We start from the raw sequence: 26096 nt of genomic DNA, 5'->3' as shown, positions 1-26096 counted from the left end.
ACCGGCTAGAGCTGGTGCGCTCATCCTTGGAGAGAGAAAGACCGGGTTCAGGTAAGTAAAACGAGGGGCCTGGGGGGCTGCTGCATGACAGGAGGCTTTTCACCTTAATGCATAGGATGCATTATGGTGAAAAAACACAAGGGTTTACAACCCCTTTAGCGTCTGGGGTCTCTTTATACCTGTTCCTCTGGGAAATTTTCCCATCCCCGTCTGGAGGGGGAATGATGAATGCTTCATAAGTCCCAAGTGATTCCCCTCTATTAGGGCGAGTCCTCTCCTTTGCTGTTTAGCATATTGATTCATACAGTACTTTGCATAATAGAGGCTGTCTCATGGAGACTACATCCCTCATAGTTCCAGGTGGCTCCCAGCAGTTTTTCTCTTTCCCCAGGCTGCACTGCAGCCAATCACAGTGTCTCTGTATCCTGGGCTCTCCTCTGGCCATGGCTGTAACAGCAGCCTGCCGCAGGCTCTGGCCGTCTCTCTCTCTCTCCTCCCCACTTCCCGTGAAGCCACCCCACACAATCGTGGCAGGGAAGTTGGGTAGCTATGCAATCTGTCACAGGCCGAATCAGGCGGCTGTGGCTCAGGAGTGCCGCAGACTGGGGTTATCGTCACTTGTAACATTTCAACAAAGTTCTAACAAAAAAAAAAAGACATTTTGCAATGTTCTGGGATCAGAAAATTGTACAAAAAATACAGCTTTCGAAGCAATTGTACGGCAATCTGATCGTTAGTACACCTTTTGAGGCCTGATCACAGTTAATCCGATATTAACCAATGGGACAAGCAGGAAACATTTTCTCGTCCGAACCCCTATACGTTCAGCTCATCACGACCAAATAATTATAATGAATCTTTTTTTTTACCATTGTAACATTGAGGTGGCAGTCAGTTATCAGGTACAAGGGGTGGCAACCCGTTTTTATTAAAAGAAACAAAATAAAAGTTTTTACACAAGATCGCCTACAAGGGTTCTTCTCCAAAAAATGAAAAAATGCCAAGCCATCTGGCTCCTAGGCCTACTTTGCCTTGACTTGCAGTTCCTTGCTGAACCGGCCTACTCCTTGCCCTAACAGGATTCTCCAGCCCCCCTGGGTTTGCTCACTGGTCCCCAAGACTTCAGGAGTTCCTTCAGCCCCCTTGGACTTGCTAAGCAGCTTCGGCTCTTCCAGCCTCCCAGACCCTCTTCTGGTTTCCATATAGGCTCTTGTAGCCAGGGCCGTCTTAATAGCATCATGGGCCAAATAATGCTCTGGGGCCCCTACAATGGAGACAAAACAGGTAAACAGACATCAAGTAGGTAGGAGGGAGACAAGTGGAGCTTCCCCTTTTGGGTGGAGCTCCGCATTAACTACATGAACGATCATTCTGTACAGCAAAGAAACAGTGGGAAAATAGTACATACATAAAGTAACAAAGCTGTCCTCTGCATATAATATATCTGCTAGAATGATGCTCAGAACGGTTGTAACAAGTATAGGCATGGCCGCCAATAAAAATCATGAGGCATCATCCAGCCTGACAGGGCCTCAGAAACCCCCAACATTGTAACCCCTCTACATCTTATATACATCCAGCACTCCTAAAAGCTGATATATATACAGGTGTGTGTGTGGGGGGGGGGGGGCGCTGACATATATACAGGTGTGTGAGGGGGGGGTGACATATATACAGGTGTGTGGGGGGGGCGCTGACATATATACAGGATTGGGGGGGGGGGGGGCTGAGTGCATACAGGTGAGGTGGCTGGTGTGTGGATTCGGTGGGATGGCTCGTGAGCAAGTCCTGGGGAATGTTGGTGGTCAGGCTTTGGGGGGCCCAGGCCTAAAGCTGTGTAAGTGGCCCAAAGATTTCTGATAGCGTCCCTGATCATACGTAGTGTTATACAAAAGAGTATACACCAATCAGCCATAACATTGTGACCACCAACTATAACCTGTTGAGGCATGGATGCCACTAGACCTCTAAAGGTATGCTGTGGTATCTGGAACCAAACAGTCAGTGGCAGATCCTTTAAGTCCTATAGGCTGTGAGGTGGGGCCTCCGTAGATCAGACTTGTTTTTTTAGCACATCCTGGAAGGATTTGGTAGAGACCCTTTTTATAATCACCTGACTTTGTGCTCTAAATGTGACTTAAAGGAGAAGTCCAGCCTAGGCTTGTTGGGCTGGGCTTCTCCTAAGGGTCACAGGAGTGCAATTAGTTTTGCACTCCTGTGACCCATTTTCACCAGAGAGCGTCTGCTCTCTGCTGACGTCACCAAGATCAGTCCAGGCCATGCGTCATCCTGACTTTGGAAGTCTGGATCCGTGAGGTGCCTGGACTGATAGACGTCTCAGCCTCTCATCGAGCCACTAAGAGGCTGAGACAGCCGCTCCCCACCCCTCCAAAGCTCAGCGCTCTAGTGAGCATGTAGGAGCCTCACGCCGATATACGTCGGCAGAAGGGCACGTACAGGCAGAATCACGTACCTGTACATTGTCCTTTAAGAGGCGGCGGGGGTACGCTTGCGCGCCCGCAGGAAGCTCCGTGAGTCCGGTCGTGGGTCTTGCAGACTCGATCGACGCAGGGATACCCCCGATCGCCTCACAGAGAGGAAGAACGGGGAGATGCTAAAGTAAACAAGCATCTCCCTGTTCTGCCTAGCAACAGTGACACTGATCTCTGCTCCCTGTGATTGGAGCAGAGATCAGTGATCTGTAAAAACACAGCCACGCCCCCCCAAAGTTAGCAACACGCCCCTAGGACACACTTAACCCCTACACTGCCACCTAGTGGTTAACCCCTTCACTGCCAGTGTCATTTACACAGGAATCAGTGCATTTGTATAGCACTGATTGCTGTATAAATGACAATGGTCCCAAAAATGTGTCAAAAATGTCCGATGTGTCCACCATAATGTCGCAGTCACGATAAAAATCGCTGAATGCCTCCATTTAAAATATATATATATATATATATATATATATATATATATATATATATATATATATATATATATATATATATATAAATATAAATGCCAAAAACTATCCCCTATTTTGTAAACGCTATAAATTTTGCGCAACCAATCAATAAACGCTTATTGCAATTTTTTTTTTTAGCAAAAATATGTAGAAGAATACGTATCGGCCTAAACTGAGGAAAAAAATAGTTTTTTTATATATTTATTAGATTAGATTATTATTATAGCAAAAAGTTAAAAAAGATTGTGTTTTTTTCAAAATTGTCGCTCTTTTTTTGTTTATAGCACAAAAAATAAAAACCACAGAGGTGATCAAATACCACCAAAAGAAAGCTCTATTTGTGGGAAAAAAAGATGCCAATTTTGTTTGGGAGCCACGTCGCACGACCGCGCAATTGTCAGTTAAATCGACGCAGTGCCAAATCGCAAAAAGTGGTCTGGTCAGGAAGGGGGTAAATTCTTCCGGAGCTGAAATGGTAAACAGAGAAACCTTTTGCCATAGGTTTAATTAAAATATTAAGCAATAAATGTCTGTAAAGAAAAGAGGAAGTTGGGGTACTGAGCAGTAATGTGGCAAGATGACTAGACGCTGTGGTCCATCTGAAGTAACAAAAAGCTTGTGATATGTCTATCATTATGAGATATTTGAAGTATCAATGCCATACACAGATTGGCTGGTGTGTGTTTATAATTAGAGATAACAGATTGGGGGTGTATTGGGGGTGTATAAGATGGGTCCATGTAGATGGGTCTGTCCCCTATTTATGGTAAAATTATATGTGGACAATCTCTATTGGTTTAACATTGCCCGGTCATATCCTGTTTTTTTACACTGTATTTACTGTAATAATGTACCATACCAGAAAATAAACAAGTGGTGTATCAATCTGTGTCTTTGATTGACTCATTTACACTGCTCCCACAGGCCTAGTGTCTGTCTTGGCGCGGGGAACGGAAGGTGCCTATGTTCTGTCAAAATAGCCAATTCATCGAGATCTCCAATCATGTCACTTGTGGTTACTGTAAAGCATCAGTAATTGGAGATTTAGATGAGTTGCTGTTTTGGCACAACACCGGCAAGTATGTACACTCATGTACATGAAGAGTTTGCTGTTATGACAGAACAGCAACTGATGCCGCGTACACACGATCGGATTTTCCGTCAGAAAAAACGTGGATGGATATTCCAATAGAATTCCGCTCAAGCTTGGCTTGCATACACACGGTCACACAAAAGTTCTCTGAACTTCCGACACACAACACTACGACGAAGCAAGAAGATGACGTTCAATACTTCCGAGCATGCGTCAAATTGTTTCCGAGCATGCCTAGGAATTTTGCACGTAGGAATTGGTACAGATGATCAGAATTTCCGATCGTAACTTTTTCCGACCGAAAAATTGAGAACCTGCTTTCAATCTTTTGCTGGTGGGAATTCCGCCAGAAAAAGTCCGATGGAGCATACACACGGTTGGAATTTCCGACCACAAGCTCACATCGGACTTTTGCTGGTGGAATTTCAGATCATGTGTACGGGGCATCAGGAGGAAAAAGTTGTTGCCGCCTCGGAGGCAGCCATGTTTTTGGTTAGTATCGGGCGGACATATGCCGTGTACACACGGCCGGACTTTGTCGGACTGAACTCCGAAGGACTTTTCAACAGAGTTCCGTTGAAACGGACTTGTCTACACAATTTACTGTAACCACAAGTGACGTGATTGGAGATTTCTATGAATTGGCTACTTTGACAGAACACCTGCAAAGGTCAGTATTGTATAATGTAAGATGTAGAGGTATAAGTAGAAACAGTTGATTTCACATCCCACAGAGGCTTTATTGCAGTGGTCACCAATATGCAGCCAGATGCAGCCCTTTGCTTGTTTTTGTCCGGCCCTTGGGGCACTATTTTCATCCACTAATATCAACAATGAGGCATAGTTCCCCCCACTGACACCAATGAGGGGGCAGAATTCCTCCGAATGACACCAATGGGACCAATGACACAAATGGGACCAATGGCACCAATGATAGGGCACAATTCCTCCCAGTGACACCAACGATGGGGCACAATTCCTCCCATTGACACTAAGTATGGGGCATTGTTTATTCTTACTGACATGAGGACCTCTTCTGCTACCAATGACCACAGTCTAGCCCCCTCTTAAGTCTGAAGGACAATAAACTGGCCCTTTGTTTAGAAAGTTTGGAAACCTCTGGGCTAGATGACTGGATCAGAGAAACTCCAAAAGTGTAGCTCTTGTGGGATGTTCCCAGTCTGTAGTGGTCAGGACCGACCAAAAGTGGTCCAAGGAAGCAAAACCAGAAAAGCAGCGACTGGGTCATGGGAGGCCAAGGCTCCCTGATGTACGTGGGGAACGAAGGTTGGCCTGTATAGTTCAATCCAATGCAAGAGCTACTGTAGCTCAGATTGCTAAAAAAGATAGTGTTGGTTCTGATAGAAAGGTGTCAGAATGCCTTTGTATAGCAGGCGCCTTATATTCTCCACTCCCCCAGGGTTACAACATTAAAGCAAAGACAAAAGCTACATAGTGCTGTAAACATTTAGAACGGGGTCTGCATACATTATAAACAAAGGGCCAGTTTACTGTCCTCCAGACTTCACAGGGGCCGGACTGTGGCCATTGGGAGTATAAATTATCCTGGTGTCAGTGGGATTAAACAATGCATCTTTGGTATTAGGGGAAGGAATAGTACCCTAGTGCTGGTGTCAGTAGGAGAAATAGTGCTCCATCAATGGTGTCAGTGAGAGGAATAGTACCCCATCATTGGTGTCAGTGAGAGGAATAGTACCCCATCATTGGTGTCAGAGAGGGGAATAGCGCCCCATCATTGGTGTCAGTGAGAGGAATTGTGCCCCATCATTGGTGTCAGTTGGAGGAATAGTGCTCCATCATTGGTATCAGGCAGTAGTGGGAGAAATAGCGCCCCATCATTGGTGTCAGTGAGAGGAATAGTGCCCCTTCATTGGTGTCAGTGGTAGAAATAGAGCCCCATCATTAGCGTCAGTGGGAGGAATAGTGGCCCATCATTTGTGTAAGTGAGAGGAATAGTGCCCCAACATTGGTGTCAGTGGTAGAAATAGAGCCCCATCATTAGCGTCAGTGGGAGTGCCCCATCATTGGTAAAAATAGTGCTCCATCATTGGTGTCAGTAAAAATCAAAAAAACAACAAGGTCTATATACATGTACATGTGTGTTCTTATTTATCATATTAGATCAGACTTTTGAATAACATAGACCTGCATAAACGATGGACCCCTGAGGAAGGAGAAAACTCCATAACGCGTAGGACATATCATATGCAGATTATTGATTCAGTTGGTTGTGCATATGTGATGATGTAACAGATATGCCATATATATACATTGAAAAGAATTTTCTTCTTTTTTGAAAAAGTTTGGTTGTATGTAACTAGGTTGCACACTAGAAAATATATTTGTGTATCTCTTTTATAATGTGTATACTTTTTGATAAATTGTCATAATAAAGTGATTGTATGATTTTATATGTACGTTGTAAGTTTCACAGTCTATGCCTGAAAAGTCCTGCCATTTTGAGGGGATTTGCTTTTTGGTAGTACCTCATTGGTGTCAGTGGGAGGAATAGTGCCCCATCATTGGTGTCAGTGGGAGAAATAGTGCCCCATCATTGGTGTCAGTCAGAGGAATAGTGCCCCATCTTGGTGTCAGTGGGAGGATTAGTGCCCAAACATTAGCGGCAGTGGGAGGAATATTTCCCCATTGTTGGTGTCAGGGGAGGAATAGTGCCCCATTGTTGGTGTCAGGGGACTAGTGCCCCATCATTGGTGTCAGTGGGAGGAATAGTGCCCCATCACTGGTATCAGTGGGAGGAATAGAGCCCCATCACTGGTATCAGTGGGAGGAATAGTGCTTCATCACTGGTATCAGTGGGAGGAATAGAGCCCCATCATTGATGTCAGTGGGAGGAATAGTGCTTCATCACTGGTGTCAGTGGGAGAAATAATGCCCCATCATTGGTGTCAGTGAGTGGAATAGTACCCCACCATTGGTGTTAGTGGGAGAAATAGTGCCCCATCATTAGCGTCAGTGGGAGGAATAGTGCCCCATCATTAGCGTCTATGGGAGGAATAGTGCCCCATCATTAGTGTCAGTGGGAGGAATAGTGCCCCATCGTTGGTGTCAGTGGGAGGAATAGTGCCCCCATAGTTAGTGTCAGTTTGAGGAATAGTGCCCCATCGTTGGCGTCAATTGGAGAAATAGTGCCCCATTGTTGATGTCAGTGGGACGAATAGTGTCTTGTACCAGTAGAAGGAAAAGTGCCCCAAGGGCTGGATAAAGGCAAGCAAAGGGTCGCATCTGGCCCCAGGCCGCAGTTTGGATTCCTTGTTTGGAGACCCCTCGAACTCTAGTCTTTACAATTTGACCCTTGTCAAAAGTCACTCAAATCCTTACGCTTGCCCATTTCTTCCCACTGCTTTGTTTGCCTCTGGGCTATGGTAACCCAGAAATGATGACCTGAAATCCCTTCCAGTTTCTCTGGATGTAAATGGCACCATTTTCAAAAATCAAAAGCATTTAAACACCAATCTTGGTGTGGTCAAATGCTATTAAAGGCAGAGGAGGGATTTGGGGTCTTATAGATCCCGGATCTTTCCATAAAGAGTACCCATCACTGCCTATTACTGTCACAAAGGATGTTTGATCCTTCTTACAGCAACAAAAGTGACCAAAAAGAAAAAAAATTCAAGCGTCAGTGTAAAAAGAAAAATTAATTACCGTATTTATCGGCGTATAACACGCGCCGGTGTATAACACGCACCCCAAGTTTAGGAGGGAAGTTTAAGGGAAAAAACTTTTAGGAGGCAAGTTTAAGGAAAAAACCTTACATTTTAAATGCCCATCAATGTAGCCTTCCACTGTCCCCCTGCAACCCTACACTGTTCTCCTGCAGCCTTCCACTGTCCCCCTGCAACCCTACACTGTTCTCCTGCAGCCTTCCACTGTCCCCCTGCAGCCTTCCACTGTCCCCCTGCAACCCTACACTGTTCTCCTGCAGCCTTCCACTGTCCCCCTGCAGCCTTCCACTGTCCCCCTGCAACCCTACACTGTTCTCCTGCAGCCTTCCACTGTCCCCCTGCAGCCTTCCACTGTCCCCCTGCAGCCTTCCACTGTCCCCCTGCAGCCTTCCACTGTCCCCCTGCAGCCTTCCACTGTCCCCCTGCAGCCCTACACTGTCCCCCTGCAGCCTTCCACTGTCCCCCTGCAGCCCTACACTGTCCCCCTGCAGCCCTACACTGTCCCCCTGCAGCCCTACACTGTCCCCCTGCAGCCCTCCACTGTCCCCCTGCAGCCCTACACTGTCCCCCTGCAGCCTTTCCCAAAATTGCAGCATGGTTAGTTTTAAATTTACCGCCGCCGCCGAGATCTTCGGCTTCTCCTGCCGCCGCCGTCGAGATCTTCGGCTCCTCCCGCCACTGCCGTCAATATCTTCGGCTCCTCCCGCCGCCGACATAGACCGAGCCGAGCCGAGGGTACTCAGCTACTCGGCTCTGCTCGCAGTAACGCCCCCGTCCCGCCCCTTGTCCTGGCTCCTGTGATGGACACAACACCGGGCCAATGGCAGGACGTAAAGGCTAGGAGGCGGGACTGGGCGTGACTGAGAGCGGAGATGAGTACACAGTACACTCGGCTCAGCTCGTTAAATGTCGGCGGCGCTCCACAGACAGCGCAGATCGGCGGGGGGATCGGCGTATAACACACATCCATGATTTCCCCCCGATTTTAAGGGGAAAAAAGTGCGTGTTATACGCCGATAAATACGGTAATGAAAATGCCCCCGTCGCCTGTGCTCGCACACAAAGGTGAATGTGTGTGCCGGTCTCACACGCATGCAAACACCAATCATCCCACACATGTGAGGTATCACCGTGAACGTCAGATCATTGTCAGTGATTCTAAAGCCCCATACACACATCAGATTTTCTGCTGATTTTTGTCTTCATATTTACCAAAACCATGTAGTAGAAGGGCCTGCCTGATTGCATACAAATTGAAACACCTAAGGTTAGACCTCATATTATATGATTTTGGTAAATCTGAAGGAAAAAAATCATCATAAAATCTAATAGTGTGTATGGGGCTTCACTGTACTAGTGACACTGGCTGGGAAGGGGGTAAACATCTAGGGCAAGGTTTCTCAACCAGGGTTCCTCCAGAGGTTGCTAGGGGTTCTTTGAGAAATGAGAATCTCTGCCTCTCAGATAAGTTTCCAGTGACACCAGTGATCTTTTTAGCTATCTGTAAGGGGGTAATTCTTCTCAGTGACCACAAGTGTAAGGGGCATGCTTACCATTGACCATCACATGAATGTATCTTGAGTTGTAGACTTAGTCATTTTTAGCAGGGGTTCCTTGAGACTGGAAAGTTATTTCAAGGGTTCCTCTGTGTTGAAAAGGTTGAGAAAGGCTGGTCTAGGGAAATCAAAGGGTTAAATGTGTGCCTAGCCAGTGTTTTGGTGTACTATGTGTGCTGTTTTTAATAACCGATGTGATGGATTTTATTCCCTGCTTTGCGGGGAAAGAAAATCCATGACTTCCCTGCTGACAGGACACAGCTCTGCCTTGTTTACATAGGCAGGGCTCTGTCCTGTGTAAATTCCAGACAATCAGCAGGTGCTGGCGATAATCCATTGGCTGGCACTTGCTGATCGACATCTGCTGTATCTAATGACAGCATGGCCGCGTCGCCAGCAGCACACTCACCCCCTTACCCGGAAGTGCCAGATCATGTACCTAGTGTACCTACTACCCAGTGGAGGCCTGTTTATACGGGGCGCAGGGGCGCCGCCCTCTAATCCATGCACCTGCCCGCCCCTTATTTACATGCAGGGCGTGGGACGCATGGATTCCAATGGGTATTTTTTTCCTTTTCCGAAGCATGTGATTAGAGTCTGAGGCTTCAAAAAGTGTGGACTTGGGGTGCAGAGCCCACCCACTTGTGTGACAATGGTGAATGAATATTCACTAGTGTCTTCCTGATTCTCCTCCCAGGCCAATCAGGAAGCAAGTCCTGAGACATGTTTAGCTGAGAGGAGAAGCACAGTCTTCCATTCTCCTTCCTCCCACGTCATTCAGATGGGCCTGGCTTCGGCTCGACTCCCCTGGTCCCTGGTCCCGCTTCCCGCAGGGGTAAGTGCGGGGCTGGTGGGGCAGACGGAAGAACGAACTAGCAAGCGATAGGGGAGAGGGGGTTTGGTGGGGGACTGACCGGGGTGAGGGGTGGGGTGGCAGGTGGATTGTGTTGCCCCCCCCACCAAAATGGAGCACCAGCCACCACTGCTAACATGTGTTCTGGCACAGAAGAGGTTTATCTGTTATTCAATCAGAAAGCAGTTAAAGTAGAACTATAAGCCAAATATTTTCTTCATTTTAGATAGAGTAAGGGAGGGTTGAAACCCCTGCCAGATATATTTTTTTGCCTTCTGTCGGATTGTGAAGATTTGCTGTCCCATAGCCAAACAGGAAGTGAGAGGAAATCCCTGCAAAGGAAGGGAATCTCTTGGGGTCCCCCAGGTCTCCAGATCAGTGGAAGATTTCTCCCTCTATTACTTTTCTGGGGACAACCCAAAATTTGGGATTTTCTTTTACTTACAAAGATAATGGTAAATAGGACAAATAGAAAGGATGAATCTTCCTAATGGGGTACCAGACAGCAATAAAAAACTGACAGGGGGTCTAATCCCTCTCCACTCTGTTGAAAACAAAAAAAAAAAAAGTTTTTCCTTTAGTTATACTATAATGTTTTCATTTTCCAAAAAATTGTGACACAGAAGAAGAGATTCTAGGAGATTTGTCATAGAGAGATCTAAGATTGGGACTTCCCATGACTTTGGATCTAGTTGTATAAATTGCAGAAACTGAGACTTCCTAATGAGTGACAGTCCTAGTTTCCCTCTCGGTGGGCGGGGCCATGACATCATCCAGCACAGGATCTCTATGACAAAGCCAGGTTAGTACCCGCCCCCCTGCCCCAGGTGTGTCACTAAGTTTCGCTGGGTAATAAGTGACGTCACTCCGCCCTTGTATATAACTAGTGGAGTAGAAGGAGGAGATCTTCATAGTTCACCTCCAGCCAAGGATCATTGAGGACATTGATCGGGAGTATCGGAGCGGCTGTGTGTGATTCGGGAGTCTTTATCTTCTGCTCGGTCTCCTGTGCACGGCGCTGGTTTCGGGGGGAGGGGGCTGTGCTCGGTATCCAGGTGTAACCAGAGATTCGTCCTTGTTTGTGAATAAGGCAAGGACCTGTCCGACCGGTCTGACCTGGTCTAGGGGGAGGAGGAATAGGAAGTGACTTGGGTGAGGACTGCTGAAAAGAGTAGGACATCAAGAAGTCCACCATCGCACCATGAAGACCTCCAGCATGCTGAGCCTGGCCGCTGCCCTGCTCTGCTTCACCCTCCTGGGACAAGCTCTGAGCCAAAGTAAGTGTCTCCAGACCTGGGAGGAGGACCTATGGGGGCTTCTCTTCATTGTACGGGGTCACTATTCATTCATGAGGCCACTGATCACCTACAGGTCATGGCTTTTCTTTGATAAGTTCAGGAAGACCCTCCCCCCCCCCCCCCCTTATTTTTGTTTTTGTCTCGTGAAACTACAACTCCCAGCGAGTCCACCCATATTAGAAGCTGAGGTCTCTTTACAGAGACTAGTTCATATTGACCGATCTGTCCACTTTAGGGCTTCCAGTAATCATAGGCTGTCTTGGGTTGTGCTTCCAAATGGAACCACAAGTGCCAGCATGCCCTGGTTACTCGATCTGTTAGAGGTAGAAGGGTGTCTGTAGGTGGCAGAGACCCGACCAGGCTCAAAACTATTGATCCATGGGTAGCTTGGGGGGGGGGGGGGGTTGGGTGGGTCTACAGACCATGACATGGATTTGTGGGTACGCTGGTCTTCAGAATATGCCATGGATTCATAGTTAGTTTGGGAGGTCTAAAGACCATGGCATTGATCCATTTTTAAGCTTGACTTTAAAGACCATGGGCGGCTTGGGGGGTCTACAGACCATGGCATTGGTAGCCTGGGCTTCAAAGCCTATGAAATGGATTCATGGGGGTGGTTTAAAGACATAGCTACATAGTGGGTGAGGTCGAAAAGGCTCAAGTCCAACCTATGTATGAAATGGCATAGTTCAATTGGTAGGCTGGGCTTTACAGACCTTGGGTCTATGGATCTTGCTATGGCACTGATCGATTTTTAGGCTGGACTTCAAAGACCATGGCATGGTTCCATGGGTGGCTTGGGTCTACAGACCAGACCCTGCCATGGATCAGTTTGAGAATACTTTATTAGTCTCAAAGGAAAAGAATCCATGTGTACTCCTGGGCTTCAGTGCATGGCATGGACCATGGGTGGCCTGGGGGTCTACAGACTGGTAATGTGGGTGGCCTGGGGGTCTACAGACTGGTAATGTGGGTGGCCTGGGGGTCTACAGACTGGTAATGTGGGTGGCCTGGGGGTCTACAGACTGGTAATGTGGAAGGATGTAAAGCCCAGTCCAGGAACTGTCTGGCACCGATAGGGCTCTTGGTAGGCAGACTGTTATGTGTTCTATGGCGGCTGTTTAGGATGTGATTGTTTCATTGTTTCTGTAATCAGAGATACGTTATCGGGCGATAAGGTGATTTATGTCGGTGTAGGTGCGGTGTCACAAGGCCAACAAACTCTCTGATAAGGACATTACCCGATGGAAGGTCAGGGCTGAATATTCCGTTATTGGAAGAGATTCAACGGGATCTGTAGAAGAGCTCTTCAGAGGGGTCCCCACTGGATGGGCACTTCTGATGGGGGGGGGGGGGGGGGGGGGTGCATCAGGACTTGAGTCATGAGATTGTTACCTGGTACAGGAGTCCTCCCCAATGTCCGATCACCATTGGCTCTCCTGCTGGGACTTGTAGTGCTGATAGAAGGGACACCTGGCGGTCTCAGGAGGAGGTCCGCTCTAGGGGGGCCTCTCCTCCACCGAGCAGATGTGGGGTGTAGCCTAGAGCTGTCTCTAAAACTTGGGGTTCACAATTTGTTATAAGCGGACTGTGTGACGTACCTGGTGACTGTTATCTCGGGATACATTGTATTTTATTGTAAAGTTTTTATCTCGGTGGATAAAATTGTAGCAGCTTCTTTTAGATGTGTACCTGTTTTCTCTCGGTGGGTACATTGTATCGGTGTGCGGGGAGTTGTATAATGGAGTTCTTCCCGCTCTCTATGGAGGGTGAGGCGCGGCTCTGACAAGATGGCGCCGGGGTGGGCTGTCCTCACCTGTCCCTCTACACACCTGAGTGACGTAACAGGGCGTGGCCGTGACACCGGGGAGCCGTTTTCCTCCGTCATTGCTTTTGTTTGCATGAGGGGCCACTTCTGGGAAAATGGAGGGCAGACCTGTAAAGGGAAGGGGCGTCAATGTGCTTCACATGAGGTAAAACCTGGACTGTAAAGGTGCTGGGGGGGGTATGTAGTGCCCTCGTGTGTGTGTGTGTGTGTGTGTGTGTGTGTGTGTGGACAGCCCCCAATGTAGTGTGTGGGTGCCCCCATATGTACTGTGTATGTGTGTGGGTAGCCCCCCAATGTAGTGCCCGTGTGTGGGTGCCCCCATATGTACTGTGTGTGTGGGTAGCCCCCCAATGTAGTGCCCTCGTGTGTGTGTGTGTGTGTGTGTGTGTGTGTGTGTGTGGACAGCCCCCCAATGTAGTGCCCTTTTGTGTGGCGGGGCCCCTGTAATGTATTACTATGGGGAGTCCCCCTTCTTGTATGGACATTTCTCAGGAAATGAAGAGGACCGCCCAGAGGATCTAACTCTTCCCTGTGTGAGTGTATATAGCAGTGATGGCGAACCTTGGCACCCCAGATGTTTTGGAACTATATTTCCCATGATGCTCGTGCACTCTGCCGTGTAGCTGAGCATCATGGGAAATGTAGTTCCAAAACATCTGGAGTGCCAAGGTTCCCCATCACTGGTATATAGGATTAGCTTGCATAGGGCTCTCATGACTCTTGTAGCCTTTGTTCCTGGACCAGGCATGTGGTGTCCATGGTTTGGGTTTTCAGCCCTCGCTGGCTGCATGCTTGTCCCAGGTCCTTGAGATGAATGGTATTGAATCGGAATGATGGGGAGGGGGTGGCTGGTAGTTTCCTTCACAAAGGGGACTGTGAGTTATTCTGGACAACCAAATTTTCAGTTCGGTAGAAGGGAGTTTCGTCTGATACAAGGGGGTGGATTTGGGGAGTTTCGTCTGATGCAAGGGGGTGGATTTTGAGATGTCAGGTCTGAGCTTTGTAGTGGTCACTTCTATCCATCTACACATCAGCCATGATGTGACCAGTGAAGTGAATAACCTTGACCACCTCACCAATGATATCTGAAAGTAGGTGGAATACATTGGGCAGCAAGTGAACGTGTCCCGGAAGCTGATGTGTTTGGAAAATTGGCAAGTGTAATGATTTGATCTCTTTGGCCAATGTGGAATGATTAGGTCAGAGCAACTCCAAAGCTGCGGCTCCTTGTGTGATATTTCCGGTCTGCAGTGACCAGCACCGACCAGTGGTTTAAAGAGGGGGAAAAAAATAGAAACTGGTCGTAACCGGTCAAGGCTCACTGATGCAGGTGGGCTTGTGCAGTCCAAACCAGTAGAGCTGCTGTACATCAATTTCTGAAAGGTAATGCTGGTTCTGATATAGGTGTCAGAACAAAGTGCATAGCAGTTTGTTGGGTATGGGGCTGCACAACCTTGGACCGGTCAGGGTGTCCATTCTGACCCGTGTCTACAGCTGACGACAATGGCCACGTGAGCAGAACTGGACCACAGCAATTTTTGTGGCTGGGTTTGTCTCTTACCTAATGGAAGAGATGGCACCAGGATGCAGTATGGGAAGAAGGCAAGCTGGATGAGGCTATAGTAAGATCTATGGAGTCTTGCTAAATCTTGGTATAGGATTGGGAAGGGGTAGATCCTCTGGTGGGCAGGTGGCTTAATTTTTCTGTATAACAGGTGTAAGTACAGCATGAGGGGGTCTCCTCATACAGACATGGAATGTGACATGGGCTATAAAGGTTTGTGCATGGGCCTTGTTATGGCAGAGAATCTACTTCTCGGGCCAGAGTGCCAGTCTTTTCCTCCAACAGATTCCTGTAATGGTTTCAGAATTTCCTAGTAACGCAGTTGCTTGACGTTGCACAATGTTCTGTCAGCTCATAGTGAATGAATCCCCTTGTGATCAAGGTTAAATAAAATCAGAAGGCTCAAGTGCAAATGGCTGTGACTTGCCACCATAGAACGTTGCCATGGGCATTCCAGGAATTAACATTCATCTCTTAGACTTTATATTTGGCATTAGAGGTTAAAGTGGGGTACCCCCTAAAAAAAAAAAAATTAAAAGTCAGCAGCTACAAATACTGCAGCTGCTGGCTTTTAATAATCGGACACTTACCTGTCCCGGGGTCCAGCGATGCGGGGGAACGAAGCTCCCCGCTCCGCTCGCGGCGCCGTCATGCATACTGTGGGCACCCGGCTGTGGCTTCACAGCCGGGCACCCACTGCGCATGCGCGAGCGGCGCAGGGCGCCGTGATACGCCGTACAGTCACCTGGGACACGTGACAGGTCCCAGGTGAATGTGCGGCGCGAGGGGAAGTGATGTCACCAGCCCGGGCAATGAAGAAGGCAGACTACGAGGGACCCCCTAGCAACCGGTATTTAGAGGTGAGTAAAAATTTTTTTTTTTGCCAATTATTTTTTTTTGATTTTTTTTTTTAAGAAGTTTTATTTTTTGGGGGGCAACTCCACTTTAAGTTAAAGCGGAGGTCCACCCTAAAGTGGACCTTCCGCTCATCGGAACCCTCCCCCCCCCTCCGGTGCCACAATCGGCACCTTTCAGGGGGAGGGGGGTGCAGTTACCTGGATAATCCAGGTAACTGCACCCACTTCCGGGATAGCTCTCTGCGGAAAGGGGCGTAACTTGCGCCCCTTTCCGCAAGTGCCCTGCTGCCTGCTGGGAAACACACAGATCCCAGAGGCAGCGGGGACCGTCCTCATTGCGCAGCGCGGCTCGCGCATGCGCAGTAGGGAACCGGGAAATGAAGCCGAAAGGCTCCATTTCCTGATTCCCATACCCAAGATAGCGGCGGCAGCACTCGAGTGTCGATCTAGAGATCGGCTTCGGGTGCCAACATCACGGGCGCGCTGGACAGGTAAGTGTCACTATTTTAAAAGTCAGCAGCTGCAGTATTTGTAGCTGCTGGCTTTTAAAAAAACACGGAGTCCCAGTGGACTCCCGCTTTAAGGTTAGGACCTCTGTCAGGTGTGAGTAGGGAGCAGCTTGATCAACTCAAACATCCAGTGTTCACTGAATAATATGCAGTGTTCATGGGAAATTTGAGTGCAGCGGAACGCCCTATAATGCACTGCCAGATTGCAGTGCATTGCAGGATGATTGGCCAGTGTGCACCTGAACGGCATGCTTTAGCCAATCACAGCATGCGCTGCTGAGAGCCACAGTTGGCCAACGGCACCCTGCCTATCATGACTAAGTGCATGCCCCCACACTATATAAGGCTGCTCGCATGGCGTGTGTGGATAGTTTGAGCTAGATGTGGCTGTGTGTAATACTCTGTAGACTATATATTCAGGCAGTGCATTGAAGTTGCTAAGGGGAACCCTGCACCAAGAGTAAAGGCGTGGGGGGTCCCCCAAAATCCATGCCAGACCCTTAGCTGATTATGTAACCTGGCAGGAAGTGGGATGAGAATGGGCCCCCCTCCTGAATTGTATTGGGCCACATGCCATCAACATGGGGAGGGTGCTTTGGGTTCCCCCAAAGCGCCTTGTCCCCATGTTGATGTGGGGGTGGGAAGGGGCCATTCCCACAACCCTTGCCCAGTTGGGTGTGGGTCTGCAGGGGGGGGGGGAATCCCTGCCCCATATGTGAATGTGTATCGGGTACACTGTATTCCTACCTAGTCACCAAAAAGTGTCAAAGTAAAAAGGCAGGTTTTTGCAATTCCTTGGTGTGCCATGAAGTAAATCCATCTTCAGTCATGGTGCTGACGGTCCTGAGGGGAAAACAAACTCTGCCTCCATGGGTGGCATCCCACCAACTGCAGTGGAGGGTCTTTTTTTTTTTTTTTTTTTTTTCTCCTCTGGGACTGTCAGTGCCATGACTTTATGGACAATTTTTTACTCAGTTTTTTTTGAAATGGGTAGAAGTACAATGTACCCCTACCCATTTGCATAGCAGGAGGGGGTGGGATCTGGGGGGGCACCTTGTTAAAGGGAGCTTCCAGATTCTAATAAGCCCCCCTGCCCAGACCCCCCACAACCACTGAGCAAGCTTTGTAGGGGTACCACAAAGAATCCTCCCCATGTTGAGGGCATGTGTTCAGGAAGTACGGTAGGGCTCTTGTCTCCCTTTTTCCTGCTGCCTGCCAGGTTGCATGCTCAGATAAGAGTCTGGTATGAATTTGGGGGGGGGGGGGGGACTCCACTTTTTTTGTTCATATCCATACCATAATGGACTGGGCGACGACCCACACTGTTCCTTCAATTTATTTTTTTTAATGTATATTACGGGCTTCAGCAATGCATTTAAATTACAGCCGCAAGCAATTTTATGACTTTCCTTTAGAAATTCAGCTCATCCCTAATCATTGGCTTGTTCACTTAATGTTTGACAATAAAACCTGGAAGCTGATTTGTTTCTATGTAGTTACAACAGATTTTGCACTCCAGCTTCAGTAAATAACCACCATGGTGTCTGGATGAATGAACTTCCATGTGCAAATAGTGTTCAGGTCTGCTGTAGGCCTCATGCAAGCAGGTGCCTGGGGCTGTATGATGTACAAATTTGGGTACACTTCCCTACTCTGTCCCAGGTGCTATACACAGCCACCCACAGAAATCAGTGGCTGCATGTTGTCTAAATGTGCAAATGCATAGAAGTGCAGACATAATGTATGCCCTTGGATGCTGATTGTTTACCCCTGTACAGCCATTGGCAGCTTTTATGGAGCACCTGTGGCTCCTAGGAGGGGAATATTACCCCCCCCCCTCCCCCAACTTTAAATTTGATGGCCCCTTTAGGCCTAAATAATGTTGGCCTTGATCTTGCACCTACCAAGTCAGTTTGGCAATGGCAGTTATATTACTCCACTGTCAACACCTAAAGGCTTGTCATCACTAGATACTACATGACTTTAAGCCCTACCTACACTTGTATGGTAGGTGCTCATAACTAAGTTGTGTTCTGTCATCTTGTATGTTAATTTTGCATTTATTTTCTCCTAGGTTGCAACTGTAAGACCCTTGTAAATGCAAAGTGTGACGCGGATGGTACTGGACCAAACATTCAGTTAGGTACAGACTTGAAGCCGGTGGACTGTAATAAATGTAAGTACCAAAACTTTTTTTTTTTTTTTTTTTTTGACCAATAGCTTTGTAAAAGTACACCAGGCTGTTTGCTTTGCTTTTGTGAAGTGATAGAAGCTAGATTTTCTTTAACGGCTTCCCCAGTATAGAAGTGAAATGGCTGACGGCTCTAGAATTTAATTTTTATTTTGGCACCTCCCTGCTTTTAGTGACTGCAGCTGGGGACGAATTTTAACTTTTTAGAACCAAAGCAGTCTTAAGTCTTCTTTCAAAATAGTTTAAAACAAAATGCACAGTGCTGCTAATTGGAATGGAACATACACTCCTACTGGAGTCCCCTATAATTTTATTTATTTTTTTTGCGGAGTTTCCAATCAGTTGATTCAGTTTTGACACATCTACATGTATTGGTTTGAAATGGCTTCTGAGCTTCTCAGAATAAAGCATACAATGCTTGTATACCACTGCTTGTCCTATTGCCTTTTTGTATCCCTTACCTCCCATTTTAGCATGTATGGTGCTGTATTCTGTAATTTTGGTCACACCCCCCCCCCCTTTCAGCTTTCAGTTAATGTCTGACTTGTGTGTTCTGACACTTTACTTGCATTTTCCAGTGGTACCCAAATGCTGGCTAATGAAGAGAGAGAGCATTCCAACAAAGTCTGGAAAAAGACAGAGACCTGCAAGTGCTCTAGTTGACAATGATGGGCTGTACAATCCAGACTGTGAGGATAATGGCACATTTAAAGCAAGGCAGTGCAACAACACAGACACATGCTGGTGTGTTAACTCAGCTGGAGTTAGAAGAACCGACAAAGGAGACAAAAACTGGAAGTGTTCTGAGCTGGTTAGAACTTTGTAAGTAATGGGTCTTTGGAGCTGGTGGGGGTACATATCCTACAATTGACATTTACCCTGGGTTCACACTTGTGTGGCAGACACTGCATGTGATCTGTAAAAGAATCGCACTGTTAAAATCGCATTCAATGTCTGTGCAGCACAATTTGAGCCATTCAGTTTGTTGCCCAAATCACACAGCATCTGCACCAAAATGGTGCAGATGCTATTTAATTTTCCACAACTGAATCTGGTCGCATGGGTCTCCACTCATACAATCAGTTTCTGGTAATTGCACAGCACTCTGAGAACTTTCAGGGTGGTGTTGAAACCTGCAACAGATCACATAAACAGGGCGCACTTCTCAATGTGCTGTGGGATTTGCCTTTTTCCCACATTGCATCAGTGTGACCCTAGGCTTAATTTAAACTGGTGGTCTTGAAAACATCTGAGTTCAAAGTTTGGAAGCCTCCATTGCCCTCTTGTATGCAAAGGTGCAGGCTTTGGTGGTTCTTCCCCTTTCTCCGTCATGGACTCTGTAGTCTGAAGTTGCCATTTGTGATCTGTATTCATGTCAGGGATTTTATAGCAGAGCTACACTGCATCTGAGCACCAGAAACAAAGGTTCTAAAGCCGTACAGTTTCCCTACCTCAATGCTTTCTCTGCATTAAGGTAAAAGAACCTATGTCCAGGATTTCCCCCAGTCCCACAACCCTACACTTGAGCCAAACTGATCCAGCGCTGTGCACAAGAAGTTGCTCTCCCCTCATGGGGAAGATTGATGGCAGTGGTAAGTGGCCATCTTGGGTAAGAACAGAAAATTCATGTAGCATTTACTTCCTGGAATTATCCTGTAGCCTCATGCACATAGGCAGAAAGGCGTGGTTAGCTGAGAACCCCTTATGGAGACTCCTGGGATGTAGGACCTTTACCAATGCCTAGAACATAACTGATGAAATATTAAGTGTCAATGTAACCTACCTTCCTATACAAATGCTAACGGCATAAGGATTAGAAATCGGTCAATATTAAGGCATTCTGCTTTAAACACCAAAGCAAGAGGTCACAAATTTAGTGGGAGGCCATGTTGTAGGAAGGTGTTGGTTCTTGGCATTCACAAGGAAAATATTTTGGGGTCTACCCTAAGTTTTAGAATACTTGTAATACTTAAAGGTAGCATATGTAATTGGTATAGGGTGACTTTGAAGCAGCCTGTTCCTGGCCTGTTAAGTTGGGTTCATTTTTTGCAATATCGGGTAACTGCTCCTAAAATTTGTATAATGGTGTTCTGGGTATGTCATTTGTGCTCTTGTCTAAATCCAGCCCTTACTGGGCATTTCCATGCTAAATTGGTTTTACGTGTGTGTGTGTACTTCCATTTTGTAACACTTAATCTCCTCTTTACAGCTGGGTGATGGTTGAGATGAAACGCAATGACACTGATAAAGTGGCAGATGGTGCTATTAAAGGGTAAGTGCTGCAGTCATGTGTGTTTGTGTGGGCGTTTTATGAAAAAGTGACACTTGTAAAACTTTTTTTTTTCCTCTTTTCTCCCCCACAGGGCCCTAGAAAGCCTGATTACTTCCAGATATAACCTGCCTGCAAAATACATTGATGGCATTGAGGTAAGCTGCTATTCATACTTTGACTGACCTTAATCCTACAACTGTACCTTGTGACTGTTATCCTCATTTCAACCATAACTTTTCGATCACTTTTATAGAAAACATTCTGGCTTGCTTTTATTTTTTTTTTATTTGCTTCTGGAACCATGTGAGTGGCTGTCAACAGTTTTTTGCTTCAAGATTTATTTTAAAATGTAAGTTAACCTTGAAGGCCCATTCACATTGCTTTGGAGTAATGCATGCTACAGGCATTTGTCATTGCTGAGGGTAGGACACACCAGTGCACCTTGATGTGTTGCCCTGCAGCATGCTGCCAGAAACCGTACACGAACCATGCTTGGTGCATTAGGAAGCCTATGAGCTGCCTTAACCCTAGTACACAGTAGTGTGAATGGGCTGAAAATGTACTGTTTAGTGCTATGCTGCAGTTACATTGGTGCAAAGCCATTTATTCTGAAGGGTGCTCTACAGCATGACATATAGCATGTTAGGGGAAAGCTATGCTGCACAAATGCTTTCAAGGAATGGGGCTGCCTTAACTTGTGGCCTAACCTGCATGAACCCAGTTGGGCAGGGTGAAACTAGGCTAAATTACAAAATGCAAGTCTGATTATTGGAGAGCAGCTGAAGTTCCCAGTATAGCTAGAGAACTGACCACTATGTTCTCTGTAGTGTGGTCAATTTTTACCAGGAAAGTGGAGGGACTGGCAGGAACCCCAGGGATTTCACACAAAGGAAACAATACCTAAACATGATGGCTTCTCATTGCATGCCTACATATATCCTCCCCATCCTATAGTGCATGTATTTATATAGCACTGTCCATTCACACAGCACTATAAATATCTTGAACATTCACATCAGTCCCTGCCCTCAAGGAGTTTACAATCAGAAGGTCCTTAACATGCATTTATACATACAGGGCCAATTGACATAACTGCATATCTTTGGAGTGTGGGAGAAAACTGGAGAACCCAGACAGAAAATGTAGACTCTGTGCAGGTAGCACTGCAGTCAGGATTCAAACCAACAACCCTAGTGTTGGTATGCAGAAATGATAACCACTTGGCCACACTGCAATCTAGATTTTAATTTATTCTAAACCCTAATTTCCTTAAACACAGGCAAACTGACCCAATTAGGAGGCCCATTGCTCTTTTCCAACCTAATCAACTTTGAGCACAAAGCTTTACTTTGCAGGTCCCAAAATCCACTGGTCCATATGATCCAATGAGTCCACCTTAAGCAAAATGCCTCATGTCTATTGTTGGCCATGCTAACAAATTGAGAATTTGTACAGGGATTGAGTGGTACCATCTTGTGTCTTCTAAATGACTTGCTTAACCCACCCATCTGTTTACATGTTAATGTTCACATATTTAGATGGCTTGAGCTAGTATCATTCTAATGCTTCCAATTCTTTCTGTAGGTTGAAGAAAACTTTATCTACATTGATCTAAAGCAGAATTCTTCAGTGAAACAAGCTAATGATGTGGACATTGCTGATGTTGGCTACTACATGGAGAAAGATGTAAGTATAGACCTAGGGTAGGCAATTTCCACAATGGTGACATGCCACAACAGTTAAACCCAAGTTTGAACAGTCCCAATGGACAACTCTAGAACTGCAATGCTGTCAAGCTGAATATACACTGCTGTTTTCTGATTGAGCAACCGTTGCTTTGTTTAAATCAATCTTGATTTGCATGTCAGATTTAAAAATGTTATTTCTCTAGTTTCACACTAAACTATAGGCCAATGCTGAATTTTTTTTTCTCCCATTATACAGATCAAAGGAGATCCCATCATTACGTCAGATGTGCCATTTCAACTTGTGGTCAATGGCAAGAGCTTTGGTGTAAAAGAGCCTGTCATCTATTACATTGATGAGAAGCCCCATGAAATCAGCATGAAGCATCTGACCCCGGGTGTGATTGCAGTCATTGTGGTGGTGATTGTGGCAATTATTGCTGGAATAGTAAGTCTTGGTGAGTTTAAAAGTTGTTTGAAACTGGATAAATCACGCTAGTCTTTAACTTTTTAGAGAAGTATATAGTTTATTCTTCCAGTTGGGACAAACTTTTTTTTTTATGTAAATATTCCAGCTATAGTAGGATTTCTAATGTATCTTCCAGCTTAGCCATTGAAATTGTCCAACTGTATTTAGATTCTGGTCATGTAAATTTGGGTTTTGTCCTAATCTTGCAATTGTTGGTACAGAAAATTCTGGCCTGTTGTATCAAACCTAGAAAAAGCCCAACTCTAGCTATAAATGCTTCAGGACTGGGAGCCAGTTGGACTATGCAGCATGCACATGTGCTGATGGTTGCCTGAATGACATGCTGCTCCTCCACTGTTGGTTAGCAATGATTTAGGGTCTAAGATGCGACAGTGCTGTCTAGCAAGGATAAAGCATGCAATGTAGCCTAAACTGGTTAAGAATGGGTTGCCTTTGTTTCAAAATGTTGTTGCTTGGCTGCCATTGCTGACTCCGGCTTCATCCTGACTTTCCTGACCCATGTAGCCAAATTGAAGTGCTAATATTTACCAAGAGGGTTTTTTTTTTTTTTTTTTTCACTGGCCATGCATCATTTTGTGTTTCTCCCCCCCCCCCCCCCCATTCCACAATGTGTTCTTTTCATGCAGATGGTCAGCAAGGTCTCACCCCCCCCCCCCCCCCCCCCCCCCCCCCCCCCCCACAATGCAAATCTGCCTATGAAGCACTTGCACTTTGTTCTCATACTGGTTGCCAACTTTATCTACATGGAACACTTGAGCAATGATAATGGTTCCCACATCTTAACTTTACAATCCCTTTCAAGAATTCCCAGCACTGTCCACGAGCCTGACCTGTAATTTAAAAAAAAAAAACAAAAAACTTGCTTGTACAAGGAATGGCAAGTGCTGCTTTTAAGCCATCTACAATGTTCAGCTTGTCTATCCCTTTATTGGTGCTAATGTCATGTACATCACAGCATGTCCTGTGAAATATGGACTGCTATTTTACAGGTAATCAAGCCAAACTAAATCATAGTACCACAGGTCTTTAGGTAAAGCTTTACCAGCCTGACTACAACTTTCTGGGTAACCCATGTTGATTCTCCACTCGATGTACTGAAATAGGTTTACAAAGCTTAAATTTATTTTTATATTTTCCAGGTTCTGACCAGGAGGAAGAGGGGACGCTATGAAAAGGCTGAAGTAAGTACAATTTTTACTATGTTGGAAAATCTAAAGTTTTTTTTTTTTTTTGTCTATGGATGGTAAAAACCGTCAAATCCACATGGAACAAAGGGGTACAGTTTGAATATAAATGGGGAGTTGACATGCATTGCTGGACTGTTTAATAAAAAAAAACTAGCTTTTAACACATTGGCATCTTCACACCTCACCGGCATATGATTTGAGTTAAAGTGGTTACAAACCCTTACAACCAACTTTGACCTACAGGTCAGCCTAGATTAAGGCTGACCTGTAGGTCCAAGAAATATCTCCTTAACCTACATGGTTTAGGAGATTTGCCAAAAGACAAATGCCGCTGTCTACGGAGCATGCACTGTAGACAGCAGCGCACTGAGCGTGCCGCTGTCAACAGCGATATGTTGCGAGTGGCGGCTCCAGTGCGCAGGAGTGACGTCATCGCAGCTTCTCCAAATGACAGCGGTGGAGCAGCGAGACCCACCGAGATGGATGCTCCAGACTACAGGGGCAAGCGGTGACATTGCTGGCACTTGTGTCAGGTAAGTGACACATAATGGACTACTATGCAATGCATAGTAGTCCATTATGTTTTACCTTTGCAGGGAGACAAAAGGAAGTAACTCATCAGGGTTTACTTCCTCTTTAAAAGCAGAGCTCCAGACTTTCAGAAAGGTTGGAAACTGCAAATACTGTAGCTGCTGACTTTTTTTAATATTGGGGCACTTGCCTATCCAGGTATCCAGCAGTGTCCTAATCCAAGGGTGATTGGGTGCTACTGCCACCATCTTGTCTAAGGGAAACTAGTAGTGACTCTTTATGGCTTCACAGCCAGCTCCCTGCTACCCCCCCCCCCCCCCCCGTGCCAAATATAACAGTGGGGGGAGGCAGAGGTGTGTGTGTGTGTGTGTGTGTGTGTGTGTGTGTGTGTGTGTGTGTGTGTGTGTTGCTTGTCGGTTGAGATGAGGGCAGGGGATCTGAAGTTACTCTGCAGAGCTCAGTGAGTAGAGCTGATTGGAGGGTAGGTACCCCCTTTCTCACAGCCAGCCAGGGCTGTCAATCAGCTGGAGATCCCTCCCTTGACAACATTTTTCTCAGTGTCAAGAAAATTCGTCAGAAGTGACTTGTGCAAATGGCAGGGGGCAGCAGACAAAAATTGCACTCGGTGCTCTAAATTGAGAATGAGTATACTATAGAGCAGGAATATGCAATTAGTGGACCTCCAGCTGTTACAAAACTACAAGTTTCATCATGCCTCTGGGTGTCATGCTTGTGTCAGTCTTGCTATGGCCTCATGGACTTGTCAACAACTTGAGGTCTGATAATTGCATATTCCTGCTATAGAAGTAGGTTTCCTACCCCCCCTTGTCTGAGGTTTACAACCACTATAAGTGATTGCTTCAGATTTGTTTAAAACTACTCTACGCCAATTTACATCTACTGATGGCAAATGTCTATATGCAGTTTGGATCAAATGGCTCCATATATTGTATAATTCTGGATGCCTTGTTGGCCAGGGGCAAAACTAAGGATTTGTAGGATTCTACTCACTAATCTAACATCAGAAACCTCAACAATAAAGTTTACTCCATAAGTTGGACACCGCTATCTTCTATAGACAGTTCTACTGTGTGTGTGTGTGTGTGTGTGTGTGTAATTGTATATTTCCTATACACTATAACGCATATGGATTTAATTTGCATAAATTCTAGTTAACATGTACATGCTGGTAGTCCTAACATCCAATTTCTTTTTTCAGATGAAGGAGATGAATGAAATGCAAAAAGAACTCAACTCGTAGATCTGAAAGTTCAGCTAAATCAAATCTTTCAGGGACCCATGTGACTGGTGTGATGAACACTTGCATACTAGGTTCATCATGAAATCGTGCAAGCTGTGTAACTGGAATTAAAAACTGAATGTATAGAGCTTTGGAGAATATTTATACCAGGAGACTTCATCTTGCACCTGCATATGTTGACTGTTTTTTGTTCTCGTTTCTTGTAGTATGTGAGCCTGTGAAGTATGAGTTTGTTTTTTTTTTTTTTTT

The 26096-nt window shown here is 46.1% G+C and overlaps 1 protein-coding gene and 1 long non-coding RNA gene across 3 annotated transcripts; one reads left to right on the top strand and one right to left on the bottom strand.

Moving 5' to 3' along the window:
• Nucleotides 1-895: 895 nt before the first annotated feature.
• Nucleotides 896-13373, bottom strand: LOC143987095 (uncharacterized). 2 transcript variants are annotated; one of them, XR_013276596.1, is made up of 2 exons: nt 13074-13373; nt 896-1264 (listed from the first exon to the last, which is right to left on the bottom strand). It is a non-coding gene; the product is annotated as an uncharacterized LOC143987095 (long non-coding RNA). The 2 variants fall into 2 exon arrangements; XR_013276597.1 differs by having other exon boundaries at nt 13165-13373.
• Nucleotides 11065-26096, top strand: EPCAM (epithelial cell adhesion molecule). The gene is made up of 9 exons (XM_077485624.1): nt 11065-11451; nt 18305-18406; nt 19000-19243; nt 20631-20693; nt 20785-20848; nt 22278-22379; nt 22638-22826; nt 24008-24049; nt 25806-26096. Exons 1-9 carry the CDS (start codon nt 11376-11378, stop codon nt 25845-25847), a joined length of 924 nt encoding a protein of 307 aa, XP_077341750.1. The 5' UTR covers nt 11065-11375; the 3' UTR covers nt 25848-26096.

The sequence above is a fragment of the Lithobates pipiens genome, unplaced genomic scaffold (genome assembly GCF_037356315.1).
Source record: "Lithobates pipiens isolate NorthernLeopardFrog02 unplaced genomic scaffold, aLitPip1_a1.2 Scaffold_18, whole genome shotgun sequence".
Classification (NCBI taxonomy): Eukaryota; Metazoa; Chordata; class Amphibia; order Anura; family Ranidae; genus Lithobates; species Lithobates pipiens.
Note: the sequence above shows the minus strand (reverse complement) of the source record. Positions and strands in the feature narration are given on the sequence as shown.

What these genes read in the sequence shown, in the direction of transcription:
- EPCAM (XM_077485624.1), top strand. Translation starts at nt 11,376, where the DNA reads ATGAAGACCTCCAGCATGCTGAGCCTGGCCGCTGCCCTGCTCTGCTTC. An exon ending in GCTACTACATGGAGAAAGAT is followed by an intron (nt 22,380 to 22,637) that starts GTAAGTATAGAC and finishes CCCATTATACAG; the next exon opens with ATCAAAGGAGATCCCATCAT. An exon ending in GACGCTATGAAAAGGCTGAA is followed by an intron (nt 24,050 to 25,805) that starts GTAAGTACAATT and finishes TTCTTTTTTCAG; the next exon opens with ATGAAGGAGATGAATGAAAT.